Source organism: Pteropus alecto, unplaced genomic scaffold (genome assembly GCF_000325575.1).
Source record: "Pteropus alecto unplaced genomic scaffold, ASM32557v1 scaffold45, whole genome shotgun sequence".
Classification (NCBI taxonomy): Eukaryota; Metazoa; Chordata; class Mammalia; order Chiroptera; family Pteropodidae; genus Pteropus; species Pteropus alecto.
The window spans coordinates 22,109,534-22,135,847 of record NW_006442491.1 but is presented as its reverse complement, the minus strand read 5'-3'; the positions used below and the strand labels follow the sequence as shown (position 1 = coordinate 22,135,847).

The 26,314-nt window shown below is 49.3% G+C and overlaps 1 protein-coding gene and 1 non-coding gene across 14 annotated transcripts in view; one reads left to right on the top strand and one right to left on the bottom strand.

Moving 5' to 3' along the window:
• The window catches only part of EPB41L1 (erythrocyte membrane protein band 4.1 like 1), a 120,728-nt gene that overhangs the window by 27,718 nt on the left and 66,696 nt on the right, over positions 1-26,314 (bottom strand). For 11 of the 13 annotated variants that reach the window (XM_025039794.1, XM_025039797.1, XM_025039799.1 and 8 more), the window contains 11 exons: positions 25,238-25,402; positions 23,082-23,186; positions 22,450-22,492; positions 19,213-19,288; positions 16,496-16,714; positions 13,748-13,835; positions 13,002-13,154; positions 11,652-11,749; positions 11,197-11,372; positions 8,400-8,548; positions 4,836-5,018 (listed from right to left, as the gene is read on the bottom strand). In XM_025039794.1, coding sequence (XP_024895562.1) covers positions 4,836-5,018; positions 8,400-8,548; positions 11,197-11,372; positions 11,652-11,749; positions 13,002-13,154; positions 13,748-13,835; positions 16,496-16,714; positions 19,213-19,288; positions 22,450-22,492; positions 23,082-23,186; positions 25,238-25,393 — 1,446 coding nt within the window. In that variant the 5' untranslated portion in view covers positions 25,394-25,402. Of the gene's footprint in view, positions 1-4,835; positions 5,019-8,399; positions 8,549-11,196; positions 11,373-11,651; positions 11,750-13,001; positions 13,155-13,747; positions 13,836-16,495; positions 16,715-19,212; positions 19,289-22,449; positions 22,493-23,081; positions 23,187-25,237; positions 25,408-26,314 lie in introns of all 13 variants that reach the window. The other 2 variants (XM_025039796.1, XM_025039803.1) reach the window with 2 other exon arrangements.
• LOC112471159 lies at positions 24,634-24,752 on the top strand. Its single transcript, XR_003043221.1, has one exon. It is a non-coding gene; the product is annotated as a 5S ribosomal RNA (ribosomal RNA).

The following is a 26,314-nucleotide window of genomic DNA, read 5'->3' as shown; positions in this document are numbered from 1 at the left end:
AGGGAAAAAAAATGGAAGCACATACTTACATTAGTTACTTTGTGCCAGGCAATGTCAGCCTCTGTCTAACTTACTAAATTTAATCCAAATGGCAACCAGTGAAGCAGGTACTGGTGCTCTTATTTCAGAATGGGAAACTGAGGCTCCCAGAGGAGAGAGGACTTGCACGAATGACAGAGCGAGCACTGAGGGAAAAAGAGGCTCTGCTTGTAACAAGTGAAAGATATGTAAGATCTTAAAGAGAAAAAAAAAAAGACTGAACAAAAAATGAGAAAAGCTTCACTGGCACCAAGACATTGGCAGAGCTGCACTTGGCCCTGGAGATTGGTCCAAAAGTGATTCTGGCCAGATTACAAGACGGGGATGATGTCAGAGTAGCCCAACAGTCATTCTCTCCACTGAGCCAGGGGACCTGCAGTGCCTGCTCAGAGAGCCCCTGCTATCAGATGGAGGCACTGGGACAAGACAGGCCAAAAAATGAGCTGGGAGTGGAAGTACAGGCAACTCTGCTCCCATATAAGCCACTGTCAAGGAGAAAATCTCCAGCCAGGCAGTTCTGCTGACTCTGGGCTGGTCAGGCCCCACCTCAAGCTCTGTCACATTCTGGGCCCTGCTCTTTATAGGAGACTCCCAGAGAAGGGGATCCAGGATGAGGAGCCCCCTAGAAGCCACGCCTTGGAAGAAACTTGAAGAATGACGGGAGGTTGCTGTTCAACTCTGAAGGGCCTTCCTTCCTGGAGGATGCAGAGCAGATCTAAGGGGCCTGGGGACAGAGTGAAGCCCACAGGCAGGTGATTCAGAAGGGCAGATAATTCAATATGAAAACTTCCCAATGATGACCGAAGACAAAATGAACTACTATTAAAACAGCGAGAGCCCCCTCTGTAGAAGGGGCCGGATGGACCGTTTTCAGGAATGCTGATGAAGGGCACATGTCCCTCTCCTGCCCCAATATGGACACCTGTCCTTGGCTCTAGGGGCATCTCCGTGCTCCAGAGCATCACTGTTTCCCTGGCCTTGGGATGCTGTTGACACCTGTCCAACTTCTCTCAAGAGAGTGCTGGTAGTTTCGTTTTTACTTTTACATTGAAGAAAATTTCAGAGTAAAACTACCATTTATGTTTTATCACTTATGTAGCTGACTCATGTCTTTTTTACAGTTCTAGCATGTCTTTAGCAGCTACGAAAATTTTCTCTGGAGATTGAAAAAGGTATATGCCCTCACACACACTGTGCCAACAGAGTGGGGTCAGAAACCAGAGAGAAGGAAGTTTCACCCAGATGATCAATTGGTATCTTTCAATCTTGACAGTCTATGAAGTCCCAGCAGAGAGGAAGGATGCAGCCCCCCACTCCCTGGGCCTGGGTTCCACCTGGCATCCATGCAGGTCCACAGGAAGTTCCAAAGCTCTCTGTCCTGGGCACAGAGGCAATGCCCTCCTCCCTTAGAACACTTGCCTGACCAATATCTCTACAACCCCAAAGATACGACTTGGAGCAAGATGCCCACCTCGCCTGCCTGGAGACCCTGACAGATCCAAGCTCCAAGGGGCGTTTAGAGAAGGAGGGGTATGGATGGAATGCCATTCCCCCACTAGCCACCGCTAGACCCTACTCAGACTTCTGAACAGAGACAAGACCTCAGGGAAGAAGGCATTTAGGTGCCATGACTCCTCATTTCAAGCTTAGAAAGCAGGGCCTGAGGGGAAGAGATCATTTCTACCTCTCTTTGAAGCCAGAGGTGACTCAGGAGGTTCTGTCTTCACTGAATGGTTTCGGTCCTGATTCCTGGGAAACAATAAATGAGGGAGGGGCCTGCCCTTGATGGATCCTTGGAACAGGGAAGCTCACTTGTCACAGCATGGGGATAATACGGCTACCCACTGCCCCATCTGCGTGGCAGAGTCTGGTCCTCCCCCTTCACCCCAGAGAAAGGATTGTCTTAAGACCACCAGGGTGGTCCTGGGTGGGTGGGGAGGTAACAACAGTAACCTCAGGAGATGCTGCGAGGCTTTTCTGAGTGAACACTTCCAAGCCTGTGGCCGTCCCAGGCTCAGGTGCCAAGTTCTGCTGAGAGATGTCCCGGGTCCTCTGGGACTGCAGGGGAGGCCCAGGGCCAGAGGAAAGGGAAAGGGGGAGAGAGGGAGAGAGAAAAAGCAGGAGAGACACACACAGAGTCTGTAAATAGCCCAGCTTTGTAAATCCCACATCCTCAGGGTTTATAGATTAGGTCAGGAAGGAGCCATACCATGTGGCGGGATAGAAAGGAACTGCCCCTCCAAGCCATTCAAGGGAGGAAGGCCCCTGGTCAGCTGCTGGACCAGCCAATGCTGTGGCTTTGGGCCTGTCCTCATCACCTGCCCACTCTCATTCAAGAGGTTTTGGAGCCGTACCATTTGCACTCCAGTTCCGAGTCTTCTCTGAGTGTCTTTAGTTTAGATGGTTCAGTCCCGTATTTGGGTCTCAGCCCCGATTTAAAAAGTTAGATTTGATCAAAAACCTGGGCTTGGCCAAAGGGAACTCTTCTTTATAGTTTGGGGTCCCTATTTTATAGTTTATAGTTTGGAGTCCCATTTTGGTTTAAGTTCTTACCATTCCCCCTTGGCCCAGATAAGGCCCCAGAATTTATGAGGAATCTACTAGGAACTCTGGATGAAACACCCCTGCAGGATATCTCCCCACAAAGCCCATATTTGGATCAGGGCTTCTAGCCACCATTAGCAATAGCCCCATGACTAGCCAGCCATACTTTCCAGTTTATAAGGTACATTTATATCTATAATTTTGTTCAACCTTCCCAACAACCCTACAGAGTGGCAATTTTGGTCCCCTTTAGATGAGACTGACTAGCCAGTGAGGCTCAGAGAGGTAAGGTCATTTGCCCAATGATCCAGTCCAGTCCCTGGCTACAGTTCCATCCCATTTCCCAAATCTTCAAGGGCTTCTAAATGCCAAGGGGGCCTCTACGTCAGTTAAATGATCCATCACTCCAAGGTGAGCTCCTTTCTAGCAGTGGGCTACACTTCCTGGGGCAGAGGTAGGGAAACAGGAGGTGGAACAGACTCCACCTTCCATGACTCATCTTCTAGCAGTCCCAGCTGTCACCAGCAGGTGGGGTGCACCCCTAAGTCAGGCTGCTCAAAGGCACTCCTAAGCTCCAGAGCCCAGCTCCCCGGGGCTCATCCTGCCCTTCTCTGCGGGAGTCCGACCCTTTCAGAAGCCTCTGCCTCCCACCTCGCCCACTTCAGGACTCAACAGAGGCCACTTTGGTCAAGTCTCTCTCCTGGAAGGAGGAGCAGAGCATGTAACTGCATCACTAGACCAGCCCCCATGGCCAACTCCAGCGTCTTCAGGGTCTCGTTAGTGCCAAGGGTGACCCCAGAAGGCCTCAGTGGGGGGAAGAAATTTGCCTTTCTCCACGGCACCAGCCTTAAAGGTCTCCAAAGCATCCCCTAACTTTGTGAATCACCAGCCAAGGAGCTACAACAGCAGCCACACCAGACGAGGCCCTCTGTTTTCCAGCACGTCGAGGCCATGGGGAGTGCTGAGTCCATCAAATGCTCTGCTTATTAGATCATGGCTGCATCGGCAATGGTCAAAGCATCAGAAGACAGCACACGCACTGCTGACTCTATACTTGGTCTTCACATGATTTGGTTTTGCTCCCAGGCAGCTGTGATTTAATAGCAAATACAATGCCTGCGACACCATAACATCAGGTCCTGGCTCCTCTTCTATCAACTGTGACACTGAACAAGTCCTTCCCCTTCTGGGCCTCAGGGCTCGTCTGTAAAACAATGACCTGAACCAAGCAGGTTCTATCTTTAAAAGAGATTTGAAGTTAACCTTCCGTGTGAGAGTCCCAGGACTCTCAAAATACAATAAGCACCTCATTTAGGTACTCTGCTGGCCCCACTGTGCTTTATCTCGTTTGATTCTCATGACATTCCTAAGAAGTAGGTACTTTTATTACCTCTACCTAACAGAGGCTCAGAGAGGTTAAGTAACAAGCCCCAGATCATCCAGCCAGCAGGCAGGCAGCAGAGCTAGAATTCAAACCTAGGTGGCGTTAAGTCTAGACCCCAGTTGATTTGAGTTCAATAAACAGCAGTGCTAAAGAGAAAACATCTAAGTATAAACAAGGGTAAATATTGCCAAGATTTAGCAGTGCTAACAATAACAGCTTGGGATTATAAATACACGAATTCTCAAGATCCTATCTTTCCCCTTTTCAACTGAGAAACATCCCAGTCTGAAAGGTAGGTCGTATGGGATCCTTTCCTGAAGCAACAGGAGCAGCTCTGACTTTCCTAGAGGATCCATCCCCTCCTGGGCTCCGGGGAACCTTCAGGAGGGGATACTCCCCAATCTGTGCCTTCACAGTAGGCATGAAAGGGTCTGGTTACTGGATAGAAATACCCCATTCTTAAAGTTCAGTGTACATGAGAACCACCTGGGGCACTTGTTGCGAATGCTGATCCAGGGCTCTACCTCCTATATTTTGATTCAGGAGGTCTGAGGTGGGGCCCCAGAACCTAACATTTCTAACAAGCACCCCGCTTCCCCGTTACACTCTGACTGATGAAGGGGACTGCACCAAGCCACCATGAGTCTTTTGTTTTTCAGGTGGTCCCTGGGGCCCCAGATTCTAAGATGTAGTGACTGTGTTTCTCAGCTTAACTGGCTCCCCTACCCCCATCATCACCTTATGCAGCAATGGCGGGGGGCGGGCGGCACGTACTCAGGTGTGGAGGGTGAGAGTAAGTCAGTACATAGCAGCCTTCCCTACCTTCTTCACCTAAAGCCTCTATTGAGGGGCTTGGGGTGAGACTTACCTCATTGGCTTTCTCAGGGGTGCCTTTGGGGGAGGGGGAGGCGGGCGAGGACGGCAGCCTGCGCTCCCGCTCCCAGTCTCGATCCCGGTGGATCAGTTTGCTGTTGGGTTCCTTCAAGGTCCTCTTGAGCTCGTTGATGCTAGCCTGGTGCTTCAGTAAGACATCCTCTGGCTTGTCTAAGAACTAGGAGCGGACAGAAAGGACAGCCAGGCATTAGTGGAACAGCTCGGAGATGGGAGACAGGGTGTGGTGGTGAAGATGGCCATGGTCATGATCACGACATCAGCAAAGTGATTCCCATCCATGGCCCTGTGTCACCCTTACAGCGCCCCATGAGCCAAGCATGGCAGGGATGGTAGCCCCAAGAAGTGCACAAAGCACTTAAAGATGAAAAAGAAGAGATTTCTGGTCAAGTACCACCTTTTCTTCTCCACTGCCTGGCTCCTGGCCTCAGAACACCCAATTCAACCCAAATCCCACAGGACTGGGTGAGTTCCCTTTGGTGCTGTGATCCAGTCTTAGTCAGCCACAGAGATGACTTCCCTTTGCTCACAATGAAGGCATAGTGAGAACTCGCCAACCTTGTTCACGAGGCAGCTCTGAACTACTCCCTAGCCTCCCAGATCCAGGTCCCTACTTCTGATTGAGACCCAAACCACTCTGCTTATCAGGATGTCCTATTTAAGCCACTCACAGCCCAACATGTACAATTGCTCAGGCTCTTTGGGGACCTTCTAAGGCTAGGAATGTCCAGAAAAATAGGCCCTGCTCCCACATCAGGGACTAGGAAAAAATTGTGTTCAGAATTCTCTACTGGGAGCCACTGCCTTTTCCAACCACCCAGGATCTTCCAGATACCTGTGGGTACTGACTCCTCAATAGCAGACAGGGTAAGATACAGACAGAAAGAGAAACTAGGATGCTATAGGAGTGTTCAGGAGGATTAGGAGAATTAGAGGCTAGAAGGAAGAGAGGTAAGTCCCAAGGCCGGACGTAAGAACTGAGCCAGGTATAGCTGAAGTCATAGGTGTGCCCCGCTTTAAACTGCCAAGTTTGAGCTCTGGTCAATGTAGCATGACAGAGTAATCTGCCCCTAGGTCAAGTGAGGTCTGGCCTTTGCGCAGGAGATAGCAATGACTTGCCAAAGCTGCTTGTCTGCCTACTTCTGGGGGCAGGATGGGTAGGCTGGCAGCCCAAGGACACTGATCTGCAAGGCTGTTTGAGGATTTATGTCAACTCAATTCATGGCAAGAAGTGGACAATCTCAGCTGATTAACAAGTCAGATCAGGTGATTGTAAGAACTACCTGGAAGGTAAGCTTGACCTTGGATAAGCTGTACTCTTCCCCTGGGCTCATCGTTAGCATCCAAGGATCCACTCTGATTGACTCCTAGGTGACCTCGTGAAGGAAACCAGTGCTGCTGAGGCTTCCACTTTCGCTCCAAACATGTCTGTACCTCCAGCATCCCCTCCCAAGCTGAGCTGCCTCAGGATGAAACACCCCTTGTCTGAGAAATCAAACCTAACATAGTTTGCACGGAAGGTGGGTTTGGGCTGCAATGGATCCAAGACATGGCTTGTGACCTATCCTGCACCTGCCATTCTGGCTCTGTGGGTGTGTAGTGTTTCTGAGGGTTAGAAGAAGTGGTGGAGCCCTGAGGGCCTTAAAGGGCCTCGGGGAAACCTAGTCCAAATGCCTTGCTGTGCTCATGGGAGACTGGGGCCTCGGGGGACTTTCCCCAAACCCTTGAAGAGTCAGTGGCAGAACTAGGGCTAAAACCCACACACCAGGACTCCAAGGCCAGGCCCTTCTTATACCTCAGGCTCTGGCCTTTTCCCTCAGGCCCAAGAACAAACCCACTTCTGTCACAATGAAGGTTTAAATGAAGAGTTGGAGACTGTGTGAAAGGGAAGGAGATGTGGTTAACACAGGAGGGATAAGGTGGAGGAAGCAAAAATGGGAAGAGGAAGAGGAAAGGCAGGAGGAGGAGGAGAGAGGAGGCTTTCCTGATAGAGCTGGAGAAGCAGCAGGCTCCACCAGAGGGAGGTGCAATGGAGTCTGAGAAGATGCAGATGTGCTCCCAGGCTCCTCCCTCTCATTCCACCACCCCTTCCCCCCATCTGGTTACCAATAGATATGAAAAGAAGCTTGGGGTGAGGACAGAGGGGACACAGGGGAGGTGGAGGAATGACAAAACAGTGGTATGGGGAGGAGATGAGTCAAAGAAAGGGTTGGGGGCCGGGAGGCAGGGGTAGAAGAGATGAGCTCAATGAAAGTACAGAATGGCCTACAAGAGTTGGGGTACCCAAGTGGGATGATATGCAGGGACTGAGGAGCAAGCGTCAGTGGTCTGGACAGGCAGAGTGTGGAGCTGGGTAGAGAACGGGAGCGGGAAGGAGGAAGGGGGAAGGAGGGAGGGGAAAACACTGCTGGAGAGGGAGTCTGAGAAGGGAGCTGGAGAGATGGGCTTAACAAGCGGGGGTGCTGAGGGTGGTCGGGTGGGAGACAGGGGGCTGGCAAGAGGAGGGGGATGGCAGAGGCAGGAGGATGGCCACGGGGAAAAGGTGAAGCTAAAGGTGAGATGGTACCAGGATATGAGCCTGGGATGGACTGTGGGATGGTGACAAATGAGCTGGGCATTTGAATGGCTGGGTAGGTAGGGACATGTGCCATGCAGTACCTCCTGTTTGTGTCTTGGCGTGGTTTCTTGCTCCGGCTAGCGGACGTGAGAGAAGGGGAAGGAACCAGCAGGGTAATTAGAGCCAATGGATTAGAGACACCGCAACCAGCCCGGTCCAGCAGGTAACCCAGAGCTCTCCCATCCAAGCAGCAGAGCCCAGGGAAGCTGGCTGGGCCACCCGTGGGGCAATGAGTAGTCAGAAACTGTGTGGCCTCAAGCAGGGAGCTGGCCCAGGTAGGCAAAGAAGAAGGCCGGAGGACTGGAGGCAAAGTGAGCAGGCACACTCAGCAGGTGGGACATGAGGGCTTCTGGGTATTCCTTTTCCTTGTGGTCAGCATGTGTGTTCAGGGACCTGTGCTCCCAAGTGGGACTGCATGATGGAAACACACTATACCTGCGTGTGCACAGGCCCATGTGCGTGTGTGTTTGTTTGCACGTCTGGGCGCATAACTCTACGGGTGAGGAGTATACATCTGTGAGTGAATGCATGTGAGTCTGAGGCCACGCGTGTCTGCACGAGTGTGTGCATGGGTATGTGGGAATGGGCCGGACAGCAGAAGGGGACACACTTGTGAGAGTCTGCAGTGACACCCCATCATGCTCTGAGCAGGAAGGGGCCCTGCAGATCCAACTTACAGTCCAAGGGGAAAATGAGGAGTGGGCAAGAGGAGGCCAGAGACTCCTAGGGGACAGAGTACTCCTCTGGGAAAGCAAGACAAAAGGAGGGGAGGGTGTAGGGTGGGCAGCGTGACCCCACCCCACTGCAGGCAAGGCCCTGAGCATGGTGCATCACCATGGGTGCTTGGCTACAGCTAGGGGCACCTGAAGGCCAAGGCTGGGGCTAGCCACCTGATCCCCAGGTATGAGAAAGCCAGGTTCCTACCTTTAGCTCCTTGATCTTAGTGGGGGTCCTGACCTCTCCTTCCTCGGCCTCCGATCGCCGTCCCCCAGACTCGCCATCCTCTTCCTGCTTGTCACCATCAGCTCCTGCATCATGGTTCTCACTGACAGAGGCTGGGCGGGAGAACTCTGCTAAAATAGGCAGAAACAGCTGGTGGCCATGTGAGACATCCCCCAGGTGCGTGGACAGGGGGCCAGCCCTGACACTTGCTCAACCATGCTTGGAGTGGCGCAGACACTTCCGCACCCCAAACATATTGGGGATAAGAAGCCAGTGCCCAGAGTTATGAAGCGCCCTTCCCTAGGTCATGCAGACTGCCTCCCTGCCCCAGACCTCCTGATTTCTACAGACAGGTTCAAATCTCAAATCCATCTCTTCTTGGCTGTGTGACCTTGTGTAAGTTATATAACCTCTCTGGGCCTCAGTTTTCTCACCTATAAACAGTGCCTACTTCAGACAGCTGAGGGGAGGAACAAATAAGATAAGGTATGTAAGTATTTAGAAAAGCAGCTGGCACAGAGTGAAACAACTCAATCAATGTTGGCCCACAAATGTTGATTTTTTTTTTTTATGTTGGCATTGTGGCAGAATACTGACTTGACCATTATTTAGCAATACACAGATATTGTGAGGTTAGCTTTTACTGATGAAAGCTAAAGTCCTGATGTTTGCAAATGATTTAGTTTCTTTATAATTAGGGAAAATTCAAGGGGACTCCTACAATAACATGTTTCTCACTCATTGGCATCCCAGAGTACTTTTCTGAATAGGAAATAAAAATGTGGAATTACAGACTTTACACCAAGCACTGGGCATAACTCATACTATGCCCATGGATTGTGTCTTGGTGGAAAAAAAAAAATGGCTGGAAAACACTGAATTAAAATGACTAGAGCACAGATTATCCTTGGGATTGGCCTAGATGAAAAAGGAGCAAATAATCATCCTTTTTACTCATATATATTCACTCTGCAAAGTGCTCATTCATGAACATTATTTCATTTGAGTCACACAATGCTCTGTGTTGATGGCTAGAATGGGAATTATTATCCTCATTTTATAAGGATAAATTGAAACTCTGAGACCTTTCAGTGAATCACGACAAGGACCCAGGCCTACTGGCTTAGAGTCCAGGCTTCCAGTCCCCTTTTGATGAGCCTCACCAACTCTGGGCCAATCTTTGCTGCCCTGCACAATCTGGGCTTCATTTATCCCCTGGCATAGTAATGAAAGCTGCAGGGAAGAACAGAGGGACAGTACATACCCTCCTTTCCCTTAGCACTCTGCTCTGTGCCCACTAAAGGAGAATATAGAGCTTCCTCAGCCCCAAATGGATCCCAGCAAAACAGCATGTCTTTTGAACATGGCCAGGGAATCCTGGAACAGGTCTCACCTTTATACTTCAGAAAAATACCAAACCAGACTCTTCACCACCACCTGGGAAACTCCTAGGTATCCTTCAAAACCCTATCCAGTTGCCACCCTCTTTGCAAAGACCTGTCTGTCCCTCCTAGACGGAATTAATCTCCCTTGCCTCAAGGCTACTTTCTATTTTTTACATGCTTCGCTCATTGCTTGAATCATATTGAATGCTTACAAACGTACTATGCTATGAGCTCCTCAAAGGAAAGAGCTAAATTTATTAGAACATTCGGAAAATATTTGTTAAGCAGAACTAAGTTGCCTAGAGGCCTGCCCCAATGGGAGTATCTACTGTTACCCCACCCAAGTCCCCACCTTCTACCTTTAAGCCATCCTCTATAAGCTTAAAAACAATAATAAATTATTGCTACAATAAACAATAATTTATTATTAGGTATGATTTATTAAGGTCCTACTATGTGCTATGAATTGTTTTGGGTGTCATAGAGGCATTATCACATTTAGTTATCCCCATAACATAGTGAAGTTAGGGATTCTTAATTCTGTAGAAGAGGAAATAGGTACAGGGGAGTTAAGTTGTTTGAGGCCTCCTATGCTTTCATTCTTTTATTTGTGGACTACGTCCTGTGTCCACGGGCGGCTGGTGAGTGTCAAGCCTGAGATATGAAATCAGATCTGCTGAATTCTGAATCTCCTAGTGCTCCATGTGGCTTCTGAACCTCTCCTACAAATTCCGGGGTACAGGGCTCTGGGGAGAGTCCTGGGCCCTGAGAGGCACCAATTTAGTTAGTAGGTCTGGGCCAGGGCCTGGGAACCTTCGTGTTTAACAACTCACGGGTGATTCTGTTGCAGGTGGTCCACGGACCTCATTTATGAGAAGCCTTGGTCTGCTTGATAAAGGACAATGTAGGGCCAATTCTCATTGATGTTAAGTGCACTTGTCAGCCTCAAAAGAATGGGGGCAGGGGAAAGTGCCATGTGGTTAGATGGCGATCAGTTCAATGGAACCAAAAGAATGACTGGGAACAACACCTCCACTTCTGGTCAGGTAAGGCATCACCAGTCCCACATTAAAGTCACAATACATCATTCTCCTGGTATGACAAACTGTGAATTACTAAGCGTCTCAGGCAGGGGGCCCAGAAAACCATATGCTTGAACCAGGGACCCCAAAAAGCCATTACTCGGGAAGTCTCGGGAAGTCCAGAGCGTGTCACAGTATCACAGCAGGAGTAATGCCGTAGGTTGGAGCTAACACGCTGAGAGCTGCCCAAGTGCAGCAGTGCCCTTGGGCCACCATGCCTGGTGCAAATCAACCTGTGATGTGTCTACCACCTGCACAGCTCATTCTGCAGAGCCTGGCATGTCCCCCCCTTCCCCCCAGTTTGGGGCATACCTCCATCAAGGCTGCGGGACATGGTGTACCGTTTGCTGGAGGAACGCTCAAAGAAGGGTGCAGGCCGGTCGATGAGGGCACTGGCCTGGCGAGTCTGTGCCTGGGTCCTCCCACTATACCGGAACTTGGAGCCCATCACCAGGAAGCCCTTGGGTGGGGGTTCTGGGGATACCAGCCTGCAGTGGAGGGATGAAAGTGAGGAGGGGGGATCAGAGCTGCATTGCCAGGTCGAAGGCTGGACCACTGTCGGCCTTTCATTCCACTGTCCCACCAGCTATGACAACTCTAAGTGGTCCAGGAGGAGAGAGGCTTGGGAAAGAAGAGGAGGGCCTTTCCTAGGGTCCCTACAAGTTCCTCCTCCTGCTCTCCCTGGTCACAAAACACAGACATCACCCACACATACACTCACGGCTTTTGTCTCATCCCCAGTTACCGCAGCCCAGGGTCAGGCTCACCGGAAGAACGTGTGGTGCTCGATGCAGACCTTCCACAGTCTCTTGGCCGACCGGTGGTTTGGGAGCTTAAAGCCAATCGTGCTCTCAAACTGCTCATACTACAACACCAAGTAGGGCAGGTTAGAAGCAAGACCTGGGCGCACTCTACCACCCATCCATCCTTTCTTCCTTCCTGAATCTCTTCTCTGGCATATGTGACTCTGGCCTAGTCATTCGTTTATTCATTCATTTACTCAGTAAGGTGGATTAAGCTCTTCATCTGTGACAGGTCTGGTACTAAGCAACAGAGACACCATGGTGACCAAGACAGAGGATTCTAGGGAGAGGGGGTGCTCTGATAATAAGTAAACAAGGTCATTTCAGATACCTGAAAAGGTCATGAAGGGAATGAATTGAGATGTGTGATGTGACTGAGAATACCTGTGTAAGCGAGGGGGTCGGCTACTACTTTAGAAAGGGTGATTGGGGAATGCCCTCTAAATAGGTGATTTTTGAGCAGAGATCTGAAGGATGCGGAAGGAACCAGCTATCTGAGAAGGTAGGGAAGAGAATTTCAGGTATAGGGAAGATCAAAAGTGAAGGGCCCAGGGCGAGAAAGAGCTTGCTTATTCAAGGATTTCAGAGAAGGCCAAAGGGGTATGGAGCAGTTGGGCAGAGATATGTGAGAGAGGCAGGTGGCCAGAAGGAGTTGGACTTTAGCCCCAAGGCTAAAGAGAGCACTTAAAAGATTTAAGCAAGGAGTAGGAGGGGCGGGGGTGGTGTATATCTGACATGATCTGATGAAAAGGACTTTTAAGCTCTTAAGCAGCTATGAGAAATACGGCCTGGAGTGACAATGGAGGCAGAGAGACCAGCGTGAAGAATATTGTAGAGATGTAGATGAGAGCTGATAGCTGGTGTAGTGGAAAGAGAAGAAGCAGATGGGTTCACATTTATTCTAGAGGTAGAACCAAATGGACCTTTTGGTGGGTGAGATGTGGAGGCTGGACATATACATGTTTGCACGGGTATGTCTATGTGTATCTTAGTTTGTGTACATACTTGTGTACTACATGTAAGCAAATGTAAGGATATGGACATGTATTCATCAATCTGTGAAACCTAAATGCATGTGGTTATCTTTACATGTGTGCTCGTGTGTGTGTGTGTGTGTGTGTGTGTGTGTGTGTGTGTGTGTGCAGGCAGGCACATACCTAAGATGTCAAGTCTATGGAGAGAGCCCCAGCAGAATAGGGATGTTCCCCTTCCCAGCACCCCAGCATCCCTGTCCCTATATCCCAGGCCCAGCTGCCAGGGTCCTTTCCATTCTAGTCAATTCCAGTGAGGAGGAGGGGTTCCTAAGGCACTCACCTCCCCAGGCCGGATCTTGATGTAGAAGTTACTCCTCTTGTAGGAGATCTTGAGAATCTTGGGCCAAGCAAAGCGGTTGATTCTCAGCCGGTCCCGGTAGATAAGCAGACCATTGGCACAGACTCCTAACATAATGTCAATGCCCTCAGAGTCCTGCATGAGAAGGGACCATGGAACAGAAGGCTTGGATGCCGCACTTGGGAGCAGCCTGCCACCCACCCCAAATCCCTCCCTGACCTCTGCTTATAAATGAGCCTTCGGGAGCAGGGGGACTTAGAGCCTCCATGCTGGAGTTCCACTGACCAATCCCTCACATAGTCATTCAGTCATTCACCTTTTCATTTTGTCATTTATTCACCCATCCACTTGTTCTATCATCCTCTCTGTTAATCACTCAAGAACTTATTCACTCAGCAAACATTTAATTTAATCATACATATTTGGTGTTAGATCATGTGCCACATGCTCAGGGATAGAGAAATAAATTAAGGCCTTGTCTTTCTCTCATGATGCTCCCAATCTAGTAGCGGCACAAACAGGTTCATAAATATAATACAAAGAGAAAAGGATAAAGATTATAGGAAAATAAAGGGTTATGGAACTTCAAAGAATGAGAAATGAGAATAAAAAGGCTTCAGGTTGTCAGGAACAGAGGGTCTGGCATACTGAGCCCTCAAGAAAGACCTGGCAGATAGATCATCGGGGGCACCCTCAGAGGCTAGAGGGACCTCTGGACCCAGTGGTACCTTGGCATGGTGCAGGTCTACTCCGTACATGGAAAGCTTCTTGGCATTCTCCAGGAAGTGAATTTCTGCTTCTCCTGGGGTCATTCCCCTACGGGAAAGAAAGTGATCATAGGTGTCTGTGGGAAAGGCCCAGGCCTGAGTCTTGCTACCTGAAGGTGGCCACAATCAGAACCTGTGATTCTAGGAAAGCAAATGTTCTGGAGTGGGCATATGGCCGGGCCTCACCCAGTGCCTGCTCTCTGCTCTCAGCGCAGGATGGCGCACTCCCATACCCCACATCAGTCCACCAAACCCCCGTCTCCTGCCAAAGCTCAAGTCCAATCTTGTTTCTTCCAGGAAGCACTCAAGGGCTGAACTGGGAGTCAGGATTTTTTCCTCATTCTGCCAGTGAGTTAATTGTGAGCTATAAATTCTTCTCTTCCATGACAGCGAAGCCACTGTGGATGACTTTGTTCATTATAATCACCTAGGGGCCTCTAAATTACTACCCACATAAGATATTTATCTCAAATTATTATATCAGAAGCCATTTAATCTCCCCTGAGGAACAGGTGTACATTCTTCCTTCTGAAAATAAGAGTTATGTAATCCAAGTTCTTTCTTTGCTTTGGCTGTCAAGAAACCACACATTGTACACTTAGTTGCAGCTAACATTTATTGAGTCCTATGTGTGGTTACCATTCCAAGCACTTTACATGTCTGAACTCACTGAATCCTCAAAACAATTCTATAAAGTAAGTATCATTATTCCCATTTTACAGATAAGAAGCTATGTCACAGAGAGGTTGAATAACTTGCCTAAGAACGCACAGTTATTAAGTAGCAAAGTCAGGATTCGAATTCAGACAATGTGGCTCCAGAGTTTGTATTCCCAACCGCTACACTTATATCTGTCTCAGATCCTCTGGGCCTCAGTTTGTTCTGCTCTGTCCACCTCAGTGAGCTATCATGTGGGACATCTGGACACTAGCTGTCAATGTGCTCTAAGTCAAAAGAGCTGTTAAAGCTAAAGGGATGGCCATTAGCATTTCTCCAGCCCACATGGATCTGAACTGCTTTCTTTGAATCATAGGCTGCCTCCAAGATATTACAGATTCAGTTCCAGGCCACTGCAATGAAGCGAATATCACGATAAAGCAAGTCACACACATTTTTTGTTTTTCCGGTGCATATAAAAGTTATGGTTACACTATATTGTAGTCTACTAAGTGTGAAATAGCAAAATGTATGTAACTTAATTAAAAATACTGCATGGCTACAAAAATACTAACCATCATCTGACCTTCAGCAAGTCATAATCTTGCTGGTGGAGAGTCTAACCTTCAGTTTGTAAAAAAAAATGCAGTATCTGTGAAGTGCAATAAAACGAGGTATGCCTGTATTTTGACTCACGCGAATCCCTAACACATCTTATTACCTACAAAAGGGATGACAAAGGGATGGCAAGCAGGCCATCACTCCCTAGTCCTGAGCTAGGAAGCCTGACACTGCTATCTAACTGTACGGCTTGAATATCCTACTCAACACAATACAACAAAAGCCACTGCTAACCAATAAGAGTTGGCGTGCAAGTCTCAGGGAGACACATTTGCCACATTTGCCGCCCTGACCTAGCATCCATCACACCCCAGCAGACTTGCTTCCCCACATATACAACCCCTCCATCTCTGGCCCTGGGTCTCCTCTCCTGATGCAGCCCCCAGGACACAACTATCCTCATTCCTTCTATCCTCATTAGCAATGAGATAACATCACCATACCCCCTCCCATATGCACAGCACTTTATAGTTTATAATGCACTTCAACATCGTGGACCACATTGGGTTCCCATAACACACTTGGACTTGGAGCCCAAAGCACTTCTAGCTCGAAAGAACCCTAGAGACCATTTAGTTCCAGGTTTTCCCCCCAGGGGGTGGTGGGCTTTTGGAATTGGGGCAGAGGCATTTTGGTTGTTAGTGACTAGGGGGTGTTATGGGCCCAGGGATGCCAAACATCTTGCACAATGAATCCCTTGCCCTAAATACCAGTAGCTGAGAAACACTGATAATCGAAGTCCGTACATATACCAATGAAAAACAGAGCTGACAGGTTAAATAGCCAATCCATAACTGCACATCTAGTTAATTATCTCCTAATACCTGGAACAAGGTGCTTTCCTCTGCATGATCAGCTATTCAACCCCTGAAGTCACAGAGAGCAACAATAATAGCCAACACAAAGCGTGTCCTTAATATGTGCCATTTAATCCTCCCCAAAACCCTCTGAAAGGGGTTTTATTAGTGCCCACATTGAACAGATGAGGAAACCAAAGGAGAAGGAAGTGCAACGACCTGCCCAAGATCTCCTGGTTAAACAACGACATAGCTAGAAGGTGAACCCAGGCAGTCCAGCTTTAGAACTTTACGCTCTTGAACTTTATGCCACAATCAAGACGTCAGGACGCCTACCCAGGGACACATAATAATTATTATTATTTCCACTAGGCAGATAAAGAGACTGATTCTCAGAAGCCAGGGATGGGGAATTCTCACACTCATATAGGAGCTTAGAACCTGAGGTCCCAAGAGGTCATTTAAGGTCACACAGCTAATTACTATCACTCCCATCTGATGAGATGATCTGCCCTCAGATTTGCACCTCAAATTAGCAGCAGAGCAAGGTGGGGTACTTACAGCACAGCATCTTGGGGGCCTAGTGGGGAAGGTCCCAGGATCCGGGGAAGGCCGTGGGCGGAGACCCTCTCACCTGTACGTCTTGTGCAGCTCCATGATCCTCTCCTCTAGCTCTCGGGTCTGGTTAGGGGCGAAGCGGAGCTCGCTGACATAGTTGCCCACGTGCTCCTCAGCATCATAGTCGCCCAGCTCGGCCTGCACAGCGTAGGAGCCCAGCAGGGCATGCGTGACAAAGGAGCAAGGCAGCCGGCCTGTGATGATGTCCGCCCGCAGCTGCAGGCACAGGTAGTATCTGGAGATAGGGGAGAGTGGGCATGGGCACAGGGACTCCCCCCACCAGGTACCCCCAGGCACAACTGCCCACCGATCCATCAGAATGAAGCTGATCGACCCTCAGCTCAATAGAAAAGGCACAATTCTAGACACTGGCATTTCACATATTAATAATTTGGGCGTGTCTGATGAGATGGTTTTGCATCATCTCATATGACTTTAAGCATTTTTGCTCATGGCTAAGTTTGAGAGATTTTTCCTACTGTGGGAGCATTTTCAATTTCTAATTCATTTTCAAGCTAAATAGGACGACTTTGGCTGTTTCTTTCCACATGTCATATATTTTTGTTTATACAATGAATGTATTCTTATTGTAGAAAAAAAATGTAAACTTTAGAGGTAACTCTAAATTTCCTCTTGACGTCTATCCTCAGGCCCACTCTCCTCCCCAGGAGGTCATCCCTGTTATCTGTGGCGTTCTAGACCTCTTTCCTCCATGGACATATAGCAATGCATGTGGTTTTGATTCGTGGGTGTTTCTGATATGTACATGGTATCAAATCCTGCATCCGATTCTACAGCCTGCTCTTTCGCACCCAACTATGCGCCTTGGAGCTCTTCCCAGGTTAGCGCATGAGACCTGACCTCATTCATTTTAACCTCTGTACAGCACGTCCACAGCCCGGACGGACGCGTCTGCCAGTGTTTTCTCAACACTTTTTATTTTGCCTCTAGGTCTCAGTGAATTGTCTAAAAATAAATTGGTTTAAAAAAAAAAAACATTTCCAACCACTAGGCTTTTATGCACACTTGGATGATTTTACAATTTTTAGAACCACTTAAAACCATTTTTATTGCGTTTTCGGTTATAGTGTATTAAAAAATTTTTTTCAGTCCATTCTCGACCAGTGATGCCTCCTTGTCCATTTTGCTGTGTTTCACTATTTTTCTTTCAATTGCCTGTTTCTTTTTCTTTTAAGTGGCTTTTACTTAATATAATATTTACTGCTTGCGATATTATTTTGCAGTCTGAAGGGAAGCTCTGGCAAAAAGTACATGCAGCCTCAGTGTGTGCTCGGGGTTAAGGCACAGGCAACTCGAACATCACAGGCACCAAGGGTGGACATATGGGCATTTTGTCCAAGTCTAAAAATTTGGAAATCACTGCCAAACACTCCAACTAATATTTCATTTCAATCTATTTGTCATTTTGACCAGTTTATTTGGGCCTGAATATTTTTGACTACATCACCCCATCCCCTGGGGCCATCCATGCTGGGTAAGGCTAACTTCCCTCCTGGGGTCCCTGGAAGCCTGAGGCCCAGGGACTGGAACAAACAGGAGAGGCACCAGTGAGCAAGACCAGAGGGATGGGGGCTGAGCTAGTCTGAAGCTCTCGGCCCTCTTGGAAATGGAGCTCCCATCCTGCTGCTGAATCTTGGCTCCAAGCTGACCTCCGGGCTAATGAGGCCAAGGCCTTTGCCCAATCTATTCCAGAGACAACTGTCTTATCTCCAAAGGCCAAGGCTTTTGCCCAATCTATTCCAGAGACAACTGTCTTATCTCCGAAGTTGGCATCTTGACCTTGGACCCTTGCCTGGCAAACAGGAAGCTGAATTAAGGAGGGACCCAATGGGAGAGAGGGGCTGGCTCAGCACCTATAGGAATAACCCCAAGCCCACTTATTGTTGGTGGGTATGAAGAGCCTAGCACTTGAATGATACAGTCCCAGGATATCATGAAGTGAGACTACCTCTTTGGAAGGGATTTGGATAAAGAAAAAGGCCTCTCCCTATTCTGGTTTACAGAGGCAAGATGAGCCCCATCGAAGCTCTCATCCTGAAGGGTGCTTTGCACTTCCTTCCGGTCTTCAAGGCACATTGTTCACTGGCCTTGAGGCACATGTAATCCATGTGCACCCTAGCAGCCGGGCTTGCCCCCATGGAAGGGGTCACATGCCTCATCTGACCCCCACATACCTGATGCACGCACAGAACAGCACACAGGACCAAATTCCCACATGCAGAGGCATCTGCATTCAACTCTCACCTTAACCCCAAAGTCGAAAACTGGTGGTCGACCCAGCATATCAGATCTTCAGATGTATTTGGCTGGTCCACCCAGAGACGACCCATACCACATTTTTTTTAAAAGTCTGAATTAATTGCTAACATTTAAAAATTGTGGTTTTTTACTTTCAAAACTCTAGCTCCACTTCAACGATCAGGCCCAATTCCCATGTGGCCGTGATTGCCCACGCTGAACTGTTTTAGATGGCATCTGTCCTTTCGAATTCACATTGGCCCCCACTGATCCCTGCAACACCTCTCCTCTGAAGTCAAGAACCAGCCGCCATCGACCACTGTGTTTGCGTCACTTTCTCTCGCACTGAGCCAGCCTCCTTTGTTTATGCCATCTGCCTGGCCTCCGTAGGCACCTAAGTTTGCAACTTCCATCACATACCACTCCACGTCTCCCACGGCCAGCACACCTGCCCCTTCCCTCCACAGCCCTCACCTTGTGATATCTTCTGTCAGCTGAGCAGGATCAGGGGGGTAGAATTTGACTGTGAAGGCAAAATTCCAGGGGCTGCCTAAGAGAAGAAGGTAGGGGAAAGATCAGAAAGGCCCCATCACCCCAGTGGGTGATGAACCATACTATTAGCAATTTTCAAAGTCTTCTCATATCTATAATTTCAAGACAATCCAATCAGGGAGTATGGAATATTATTCCCACTTGATAGCTGAGAAAACTGAGGCCCAGGTTAAGAAATTTGTGAACAAGATAGAAAAGAAACCAATGGTGCACGCCAGACACACTGTTAATTACTTTACAAACATGGCTTCATTGCAAAAACAACCATATGAGTAAACCCTATGATTATCCCCATTTTGCAAATGAGGACACTGAGGCCCAGACAGTCAAGTGGCCAACCCGAGATCACCTAGCTAGGAAGTGGCGATGCTGCCGTTCAGACTCAGGCCACCTGGCTCCAGAACCCATGTTCGCTCCTCTACACCAAAGTTTATGCCATAAGATGTTAATGAGAAGACAAGAAATCTAGAAAGTATCACATTAAACAGGTTTCGGACTTCTCACAGCCCTGACTCTGCCATTGTAAATTGTACCTCTTTAAAAGGGACATGTGATCAAGAGTTTCTAAAACTTATTTGACCTGCTGTATCCATTTTTTATAAGGCAGATTAATGTTCCCTGAAACACTTTGAAAAACTCTGCTCTATACCATTTTAACTCCATCTCAGATGACAGAATTGGATTATAAATAAGACCTAAAAGGCAAATATGATGGATTAAAAGCAACGAAGAACATTTCATAGGGATGTTAACCTCCATATTTAGATATGAAAAATTAATGGTACATATATAGAAGGTAGAGAGAAATAAAGCCTGGGGTTTTAGCTAGAAACAAGCTCTGCAAGGCAAGAGAAGGGATGATCACTTAAGAAAGGGAGACACTGTTGGTGGTGGGGAGATGGGGAAAGAGACAGAGAGGAGGTGCTGATGAAAGGCTACAATCCAGAACGATGGTGAGACCACCACCGGGATATTTCTAGCTTCATGCTCTAAAAAGGCCCCTGACAAAGTGAGAAAGCAAGGCCCATCCAGGGCTAAGCAATGGTCATGAAGGGCGGGAGGCCATGCTGTCACTACCATCCTTGTCCCTGTGGTCATCATGATCTTCACCATATAGGTGTCATGTCTCCAACACTTACTAAGTGCTGGTCCCTTGGTTTGCTAAGAACGTTGCATGCACGTAGAGGAATTTAACCTTCGTAATGATTCTGAGGTTGACTTTCCTTTATACAGATGATGATTTTGAGAGGTTAAGCCATCTCCCAGGGTCGCTCAGCTAGTCAGCAGTAGAAAACAGGGGTCTAACCTCTGGTCAACTGACATCAGAACCCAGGCTCCTGACCACGGCTGACTCCTTGGAAAAAGCAGCCTCAAGGGGAAACAGTCCCTGTCTCAGAAATAACAACGACAATAATAAATAACAGCAACAACTAATACATACTGGATACTACTTGTGAAGGTACTGTTTTAGGTGTTGTATATATAATAACTCATTTAATCCTTACAACAACCCTAACAGTAAGTACTGTCATTACTCCCACTTTACAGATGAGACTGTAGCACAGGACAGTTAAATTACATGAGAAGTAATAATGGAGTCAGGAATCAAATCCAGACAGGCTGGCTTCACTGTCTCTCCTTTTAACCAACACGCCATACTGCTTAAGGGAAGCAACGACTGTGTGCCAGCTACTGTCCACAGATGCGTCATTTAACTGTCACCTCCACCTTGTAAGGCAGGAATCACTAATCCACTTGCCAAGGAGAAGCGGGAGTGCAGAGAGGCGGGGGAGTTGCTTCCAGTGCCCTAGGTGATGGGCACAGAGATTTGAGAGGAAGTATAGCCAACTCTGAAGCCCAAGACACAAGAACTTGTGGTGTCTCCTTCAGTCTTTCTTTGACTGTCTCAAAGAAAGAGAGTAAAAAAATTGCTCCATGGGGGTTCTATAAAACAGAGCTGGAATGAAAGGGTGAAAGTTACAGGGGTGGGGACACAGACTGTGGCTCTATTGAAGGAGAGGTAGCACTGCTCCCGACTCCCATCCCAGAGGAGGGAGCTGAGACTCCACAATGCTGACAGCTGCTTCTCTCTTTATCAAGCTCCTGGTCCTTCTCAAATACAATGCATTGCATGTGTTCCGATCCTTTTGGGCATGACAACCAGGCCTCCCAGCCAGGCTGAGGCTCCTAAGGACAGCCTGAAGCCCAGGCATCGGACCCTGTCAGCTCTAGAGGCGTGTGCTCCATTCGTGTGCCTGCCTCTTTGTCTCCAACTGACAGGAGCTACAGGAAAATTCCTCGAGCCCCCTCCCCCCATCCCACAGAGTCAGCAGGCATCCTTGGGCCCAGCTGCCTGCTGTCATGGCAACACGCTCCACTATAGCTTTCTAGCCCTGGGACCAGAGAGTCCAAGCAAGAGGGAGGGTTGCCTAGGCTCCAGGTCTTCACCTACTGCTTGGCCACTTCACCTGGCTGAGGCCACTTACCTCTACCTTCTGCATTTGAAGGCTGCCCTAACCTCTCCCCAACACAAAGGACAGGTTGTCAGCCTGCTCATCTGCCTTCACCCCAGGCCTTGAAGAGAGTGCAGGATGGTGCTGGGAAACCAGGGCTGAAGACCTGCCTCAGCCAATTCCTTGCTTTGTGACCTTGGGCAAATAACTGCCTCTCTCTGGGCCTTGGTCACCCATTGTTAAAGACAAGAGATGGCCAGAATCAGGGGTGGGCCTAACTTTCTGCTGACACGTTAACGCCTATCATTTGGAAGTGGCTTGGAGTGCTGTGTGGGCAAGTATTCTAAGCTGAGTCAAGGGTCACTGATCACTGAAGCCTTCACCAGCCCTAGCAGGAGGGTGGCTGTTTTCAGGCCATCAGTTTGCCCCCTTATCCTAGATAACTCTGCAGGTCCTTCCTTGTGCTACATCCTGAAGACATCTGTGTTCCCTCTGCTAACCTGCTGTGTGACTCTAGACAGTCCAGGCCTGAAGTTCATCCTCTACAAAACAATGCCCTGCCTTCCCTCAAGGTCTTCAAAGAGGAGCAAATGAACTCTTGCATCTGAATGCACTTCCCAAAGGAGGGAGCCGCTTAGCTGAGGCCCTCATGGCCTGGAGCGCCTGCCCACCCTCCACCGTGGTCCCAGCCACAGCAGCCACTCACTCCGGATCTGCTTCTTGATTTCCTTGGACGGGTCCAGCCAGTTCTGCAAGAGAAGACAGAGTTCTTTAGAGGAGAGGTGGAAAAGAGGACCCAGATGGGGCTAAGACAAACATTCGGAAGTGGCCCCACTGACAACCCATGGTGGGAACACCCTTCCCTGGCTGAAGTTTTGGGCCCTTTTCTCTGGGACTGAGAAGGGAGGAAACAAGGCCTAGACTCACCACCGGGCTTGGGACCCAGGGCCCTGGGGCTGGCATCGCCTTGAGAGAGCACAGAGAACAGGTGGCACGGCTGTGGTGGGACTGGTGGGAAGGAGGAAACTCAGACAGGAGCCTCCCGCGGGTGGGGGGAAGTGCCTCAGTTTCCCCAGGAAGCCATATCATGGCTCTCCAGATAGCTATCTGGAGGCGACTTGCAGGTCTCCAAGAAAGGACTGGGGGGTGGTGTGGAGACAGAGAACTGAGGACAAATAGGAATGGCTAAACCTTGGGGATGCACAAACCGAAGGCACCTAATGAACATCTGTGCACTGATGGAGGCTATGGGACGCCACCGAGACTACGTGGGCCTATGGTTAGAGGTCTCCCCAACAGCAGGCCTCCCCTGCCAGCCATGCTCCCCAGCCCAGGTACCTTCTGGCTGTCAGCGTCACAGAAGGTCAGGCCAAAGTAGTCCTTCTCCAGGAGGTTGAGGTGCTCACAGACCAGGTCAAACAGCACCTGGCCCCGGCCATGTTTCTGAGGAGGAGAGCGAAGCTGCTGTGAGGCCAGAACATCCCTCAGGATAGGGTGAAAAGACACCCCCAGCTCCACCACAACAACTTAAAATGCCCCCAAGAGCCTTCCAGCATCTGGATGACAGCACTCCTGCCTGACCCTAATGCCCAGGGCATCAACTGCCTTCTTCTAAGTCCTGTTGGGGTCTTCCTAGACCTCAGACCTACTGTGGGTAGGGGCAGGGAGTTGGAGTGGGTATGTGTGGGGCAGTTAACTTCTCCTTCCTTTACAACAATTACGAGGAGGCTAACTTGGACCCAAGGAGCAGAGAACAAAAAGTCTAAGCTTTGGGTACGAGAAGGACAGAAGAGCCTCCTGAAATGCCACATGGTCCCAGGACTCAGGGTCATAGTGTGACTGCCCTTTCCCGGCCCTTCCCTTATACTCAGTCTAAGTGAAATCCAGCCCAGCCCAGCCTAGTATCCCCCCAAACTGGGAAGCAAGTGAGGTTTCACAGGGGCTCGTGGGGCCTAAATTAGCCTCAGCTGGAAGCAGCACTGTTTGAGCCACCTTTTCCTCCTACTCCCACACAGCCAGGCTTGGTACCTCCCTGAATATCAACCGGGCCTGAGGGTTCAGAAGGACAAAGCCCAGAACCTGGCTGGACACCCCACAGGGGTGAAGAAGAGCACCAATAAAGGGATCACAGGACAGGAGCAGTGTGAAGCAGCCACTGCTCAAAAAGGCAGAGGTCTCCAGAGAGGGTGAAGTCCCTTCGAGGTCCGACTAGGTCACAGAGGCCAGGGCCAGGTCTGACTGTGCAGAGTGGCTCTGGGAAGCCAGGAGATCCCTGAGCCTGGAGGAGCCCTTCAGAGAGAGTGGGCCTGGCCTCAGACACACCCTCTACTCTCTTCCATGACAGGCTGAAACTGCATCTTGGGGCCAGTGTAGGTAGTAGACAAGAGATAGAAGATTCCCCTTCCTTTTGCCCAGAAGCAGGCAAAGGTGTTCATCCTGAAACCTTCTTATAGAAGAAATAAACATTCAAAAAAAATGAACTACTGCAAAGTGGGACTTAGCCTTCCAGGTCTCAGAAGTAAGACATGTCCCTTAAGACCAGGGTGAGGGAGAGAAAGGTAGGTGGCTTCTGTAACTCTCAGCAGTAAAGTCACCTTCTAGACTCTTTCGTATACACAGAGAGGGCCAGAAATGGTGTCTAGACTGGGAGAGGACCTCTAAGGGGGCAAGTGAGAGTTCAGAATTAGGCTGGGAGTCTGAACCCACATAGGAAAAAGATGCTAAATGCGGGTCCAGAAGGAATGACCCCAGAGAGGGGGCACCTGCCCTGCCACCCACGGTGGGACGGGACCACGCCACAGGGTTTATACGTGGCCTGGGTGAGTGTGTCCTTCCAATGGGCTGCCTCCCTATGTCTGGGGGACAGCCTTACCATGAAAAACTCAAGTAGGTCTACGGCCATGCCACCCTAAATACGCCCGATCCCGTCTAATCTCGGAAGCTAAGCAGGGGCGGGCCTGGTTAGTACTTGGATGGGAGACCACCTAGGAATACCAGGTGCTGTAGACGTTAAAAAAAAACCTCAAGTGGTCGGTTTATCCTGAATACTAGAGGTGGTGTGCCCTGGACGGGGAGGTCCACAAGGTAAGACCCCTCTCTCCACCCATAAATACATAAAAATGATTCTAGTTGAAACACTGGTATCTGCTGGGTGAGACTGAAGAGTCCAGTTCCTAGGCCTACAAGGCTACAGATCAGCCTTCGATGGTGGCTCCTTGCCAAGGTACAGCTACCCTGAGAAACCTTTTCCTGGCGCCAGCCTGGTGCCTTGTCTAATTCTATTTGCAATCATAACAGCCCTCTCCGGGCCTCGGTGCCACCATCTGTACAAAGGAGAGCTTGTCAGGTCATCTCTCTGGGACGCTGCAGTCAGTCCAGGACTCCATGAAGAATGGATGCCCTCTGGCTTGGCCCAGGCTGAGTGCACACAGAAGACGGCTGGCTTTGAGGCCAGCTGGCTAGGGATGGGAAACATGGTGGTGGGTGCTCCCTACCTCCACTTCACACTCATACTCAGAGGCATCGAGCAGAGTGACTCGGCAGATGGCACTCTTGTATTTCTTGGCAATCTTCTGGGGCGATTTCTGGGCCTTGCTGGGTGTGGTCCTCTCTGACAGGCCATCGGCCTCCCCGTAGTCCTTCTCCTCCATGTCTAGGCTCTGTAGGTCCAACCAGGGGAACAATTTGGTCAGCAGACTTGAAACCATACTCTTTCATCCAAACGAGATGCAATAAGGAGGCAGCCGAGGCTAAGATGGCCCCCAAAATGAGAATCGCTGCCCTCCAAGGCCCATGGGGTGATCAGGGTCTATGGTGTGTGCAGGAGGAGAGCCAGAGCTTCTGTGTGCAGTGGGGTGGCTTCTGCTGCTGTGGACAGCTTCTGCAGGTGGGAGAATCCCACAAAACCAAACCCGGTGGCCAGAGCTGTCTGTCTACCTAGAATAGTGCTTAGGTTATCAGGACATCCATCTGGTTCCTCCTTCTTGGCCTATAACTGGGTCTAGCATGAGGCTGGGGACTTGTGGACTGATCTCACAGAGGGAAGGGAGGTCAGAGCCCTGCCATCTAGTCCTAACTCTACCACTGACACACTCAATGACCTTGGCCAAGTCCCTGCTCTCTCTGAGCCTATCGTAGTTAAGGGAAGTGTGAATTCGATGGATAAGTGATTCCTCGAGTCCCTTGTAGCTTTAGTGTGATGAATTTTGTGCTGGGGTCACACTGGGCTTACCAAGCTAGAATGGATAGGTTCAGAGGGAAGGAAAATAAGGTTGAAAGAACATGGGTTTTCCAACAGATTTAGATTCATCTTTCACCTCTGTCACTTTATAACAATGTGACTTTGGATAACTCATTCCATTCTGCTGAGTCTCAGTTTCCCCAAATGTAAAGTGGGGAAATGAATAGCTACTCTCTTAGGTTTAGGAGAATTAACTATAAAAATGAACACAATGCCCCTGGCACAATGCTTGGCATGTAACGGGCCAGTAAGAAATGTTCACTTCCTCCTCTACTCCCTCCTAAGAACTGGCCCAGGAGGACCGGCTGGGGAGGGGGCGGGAGGCCCATGC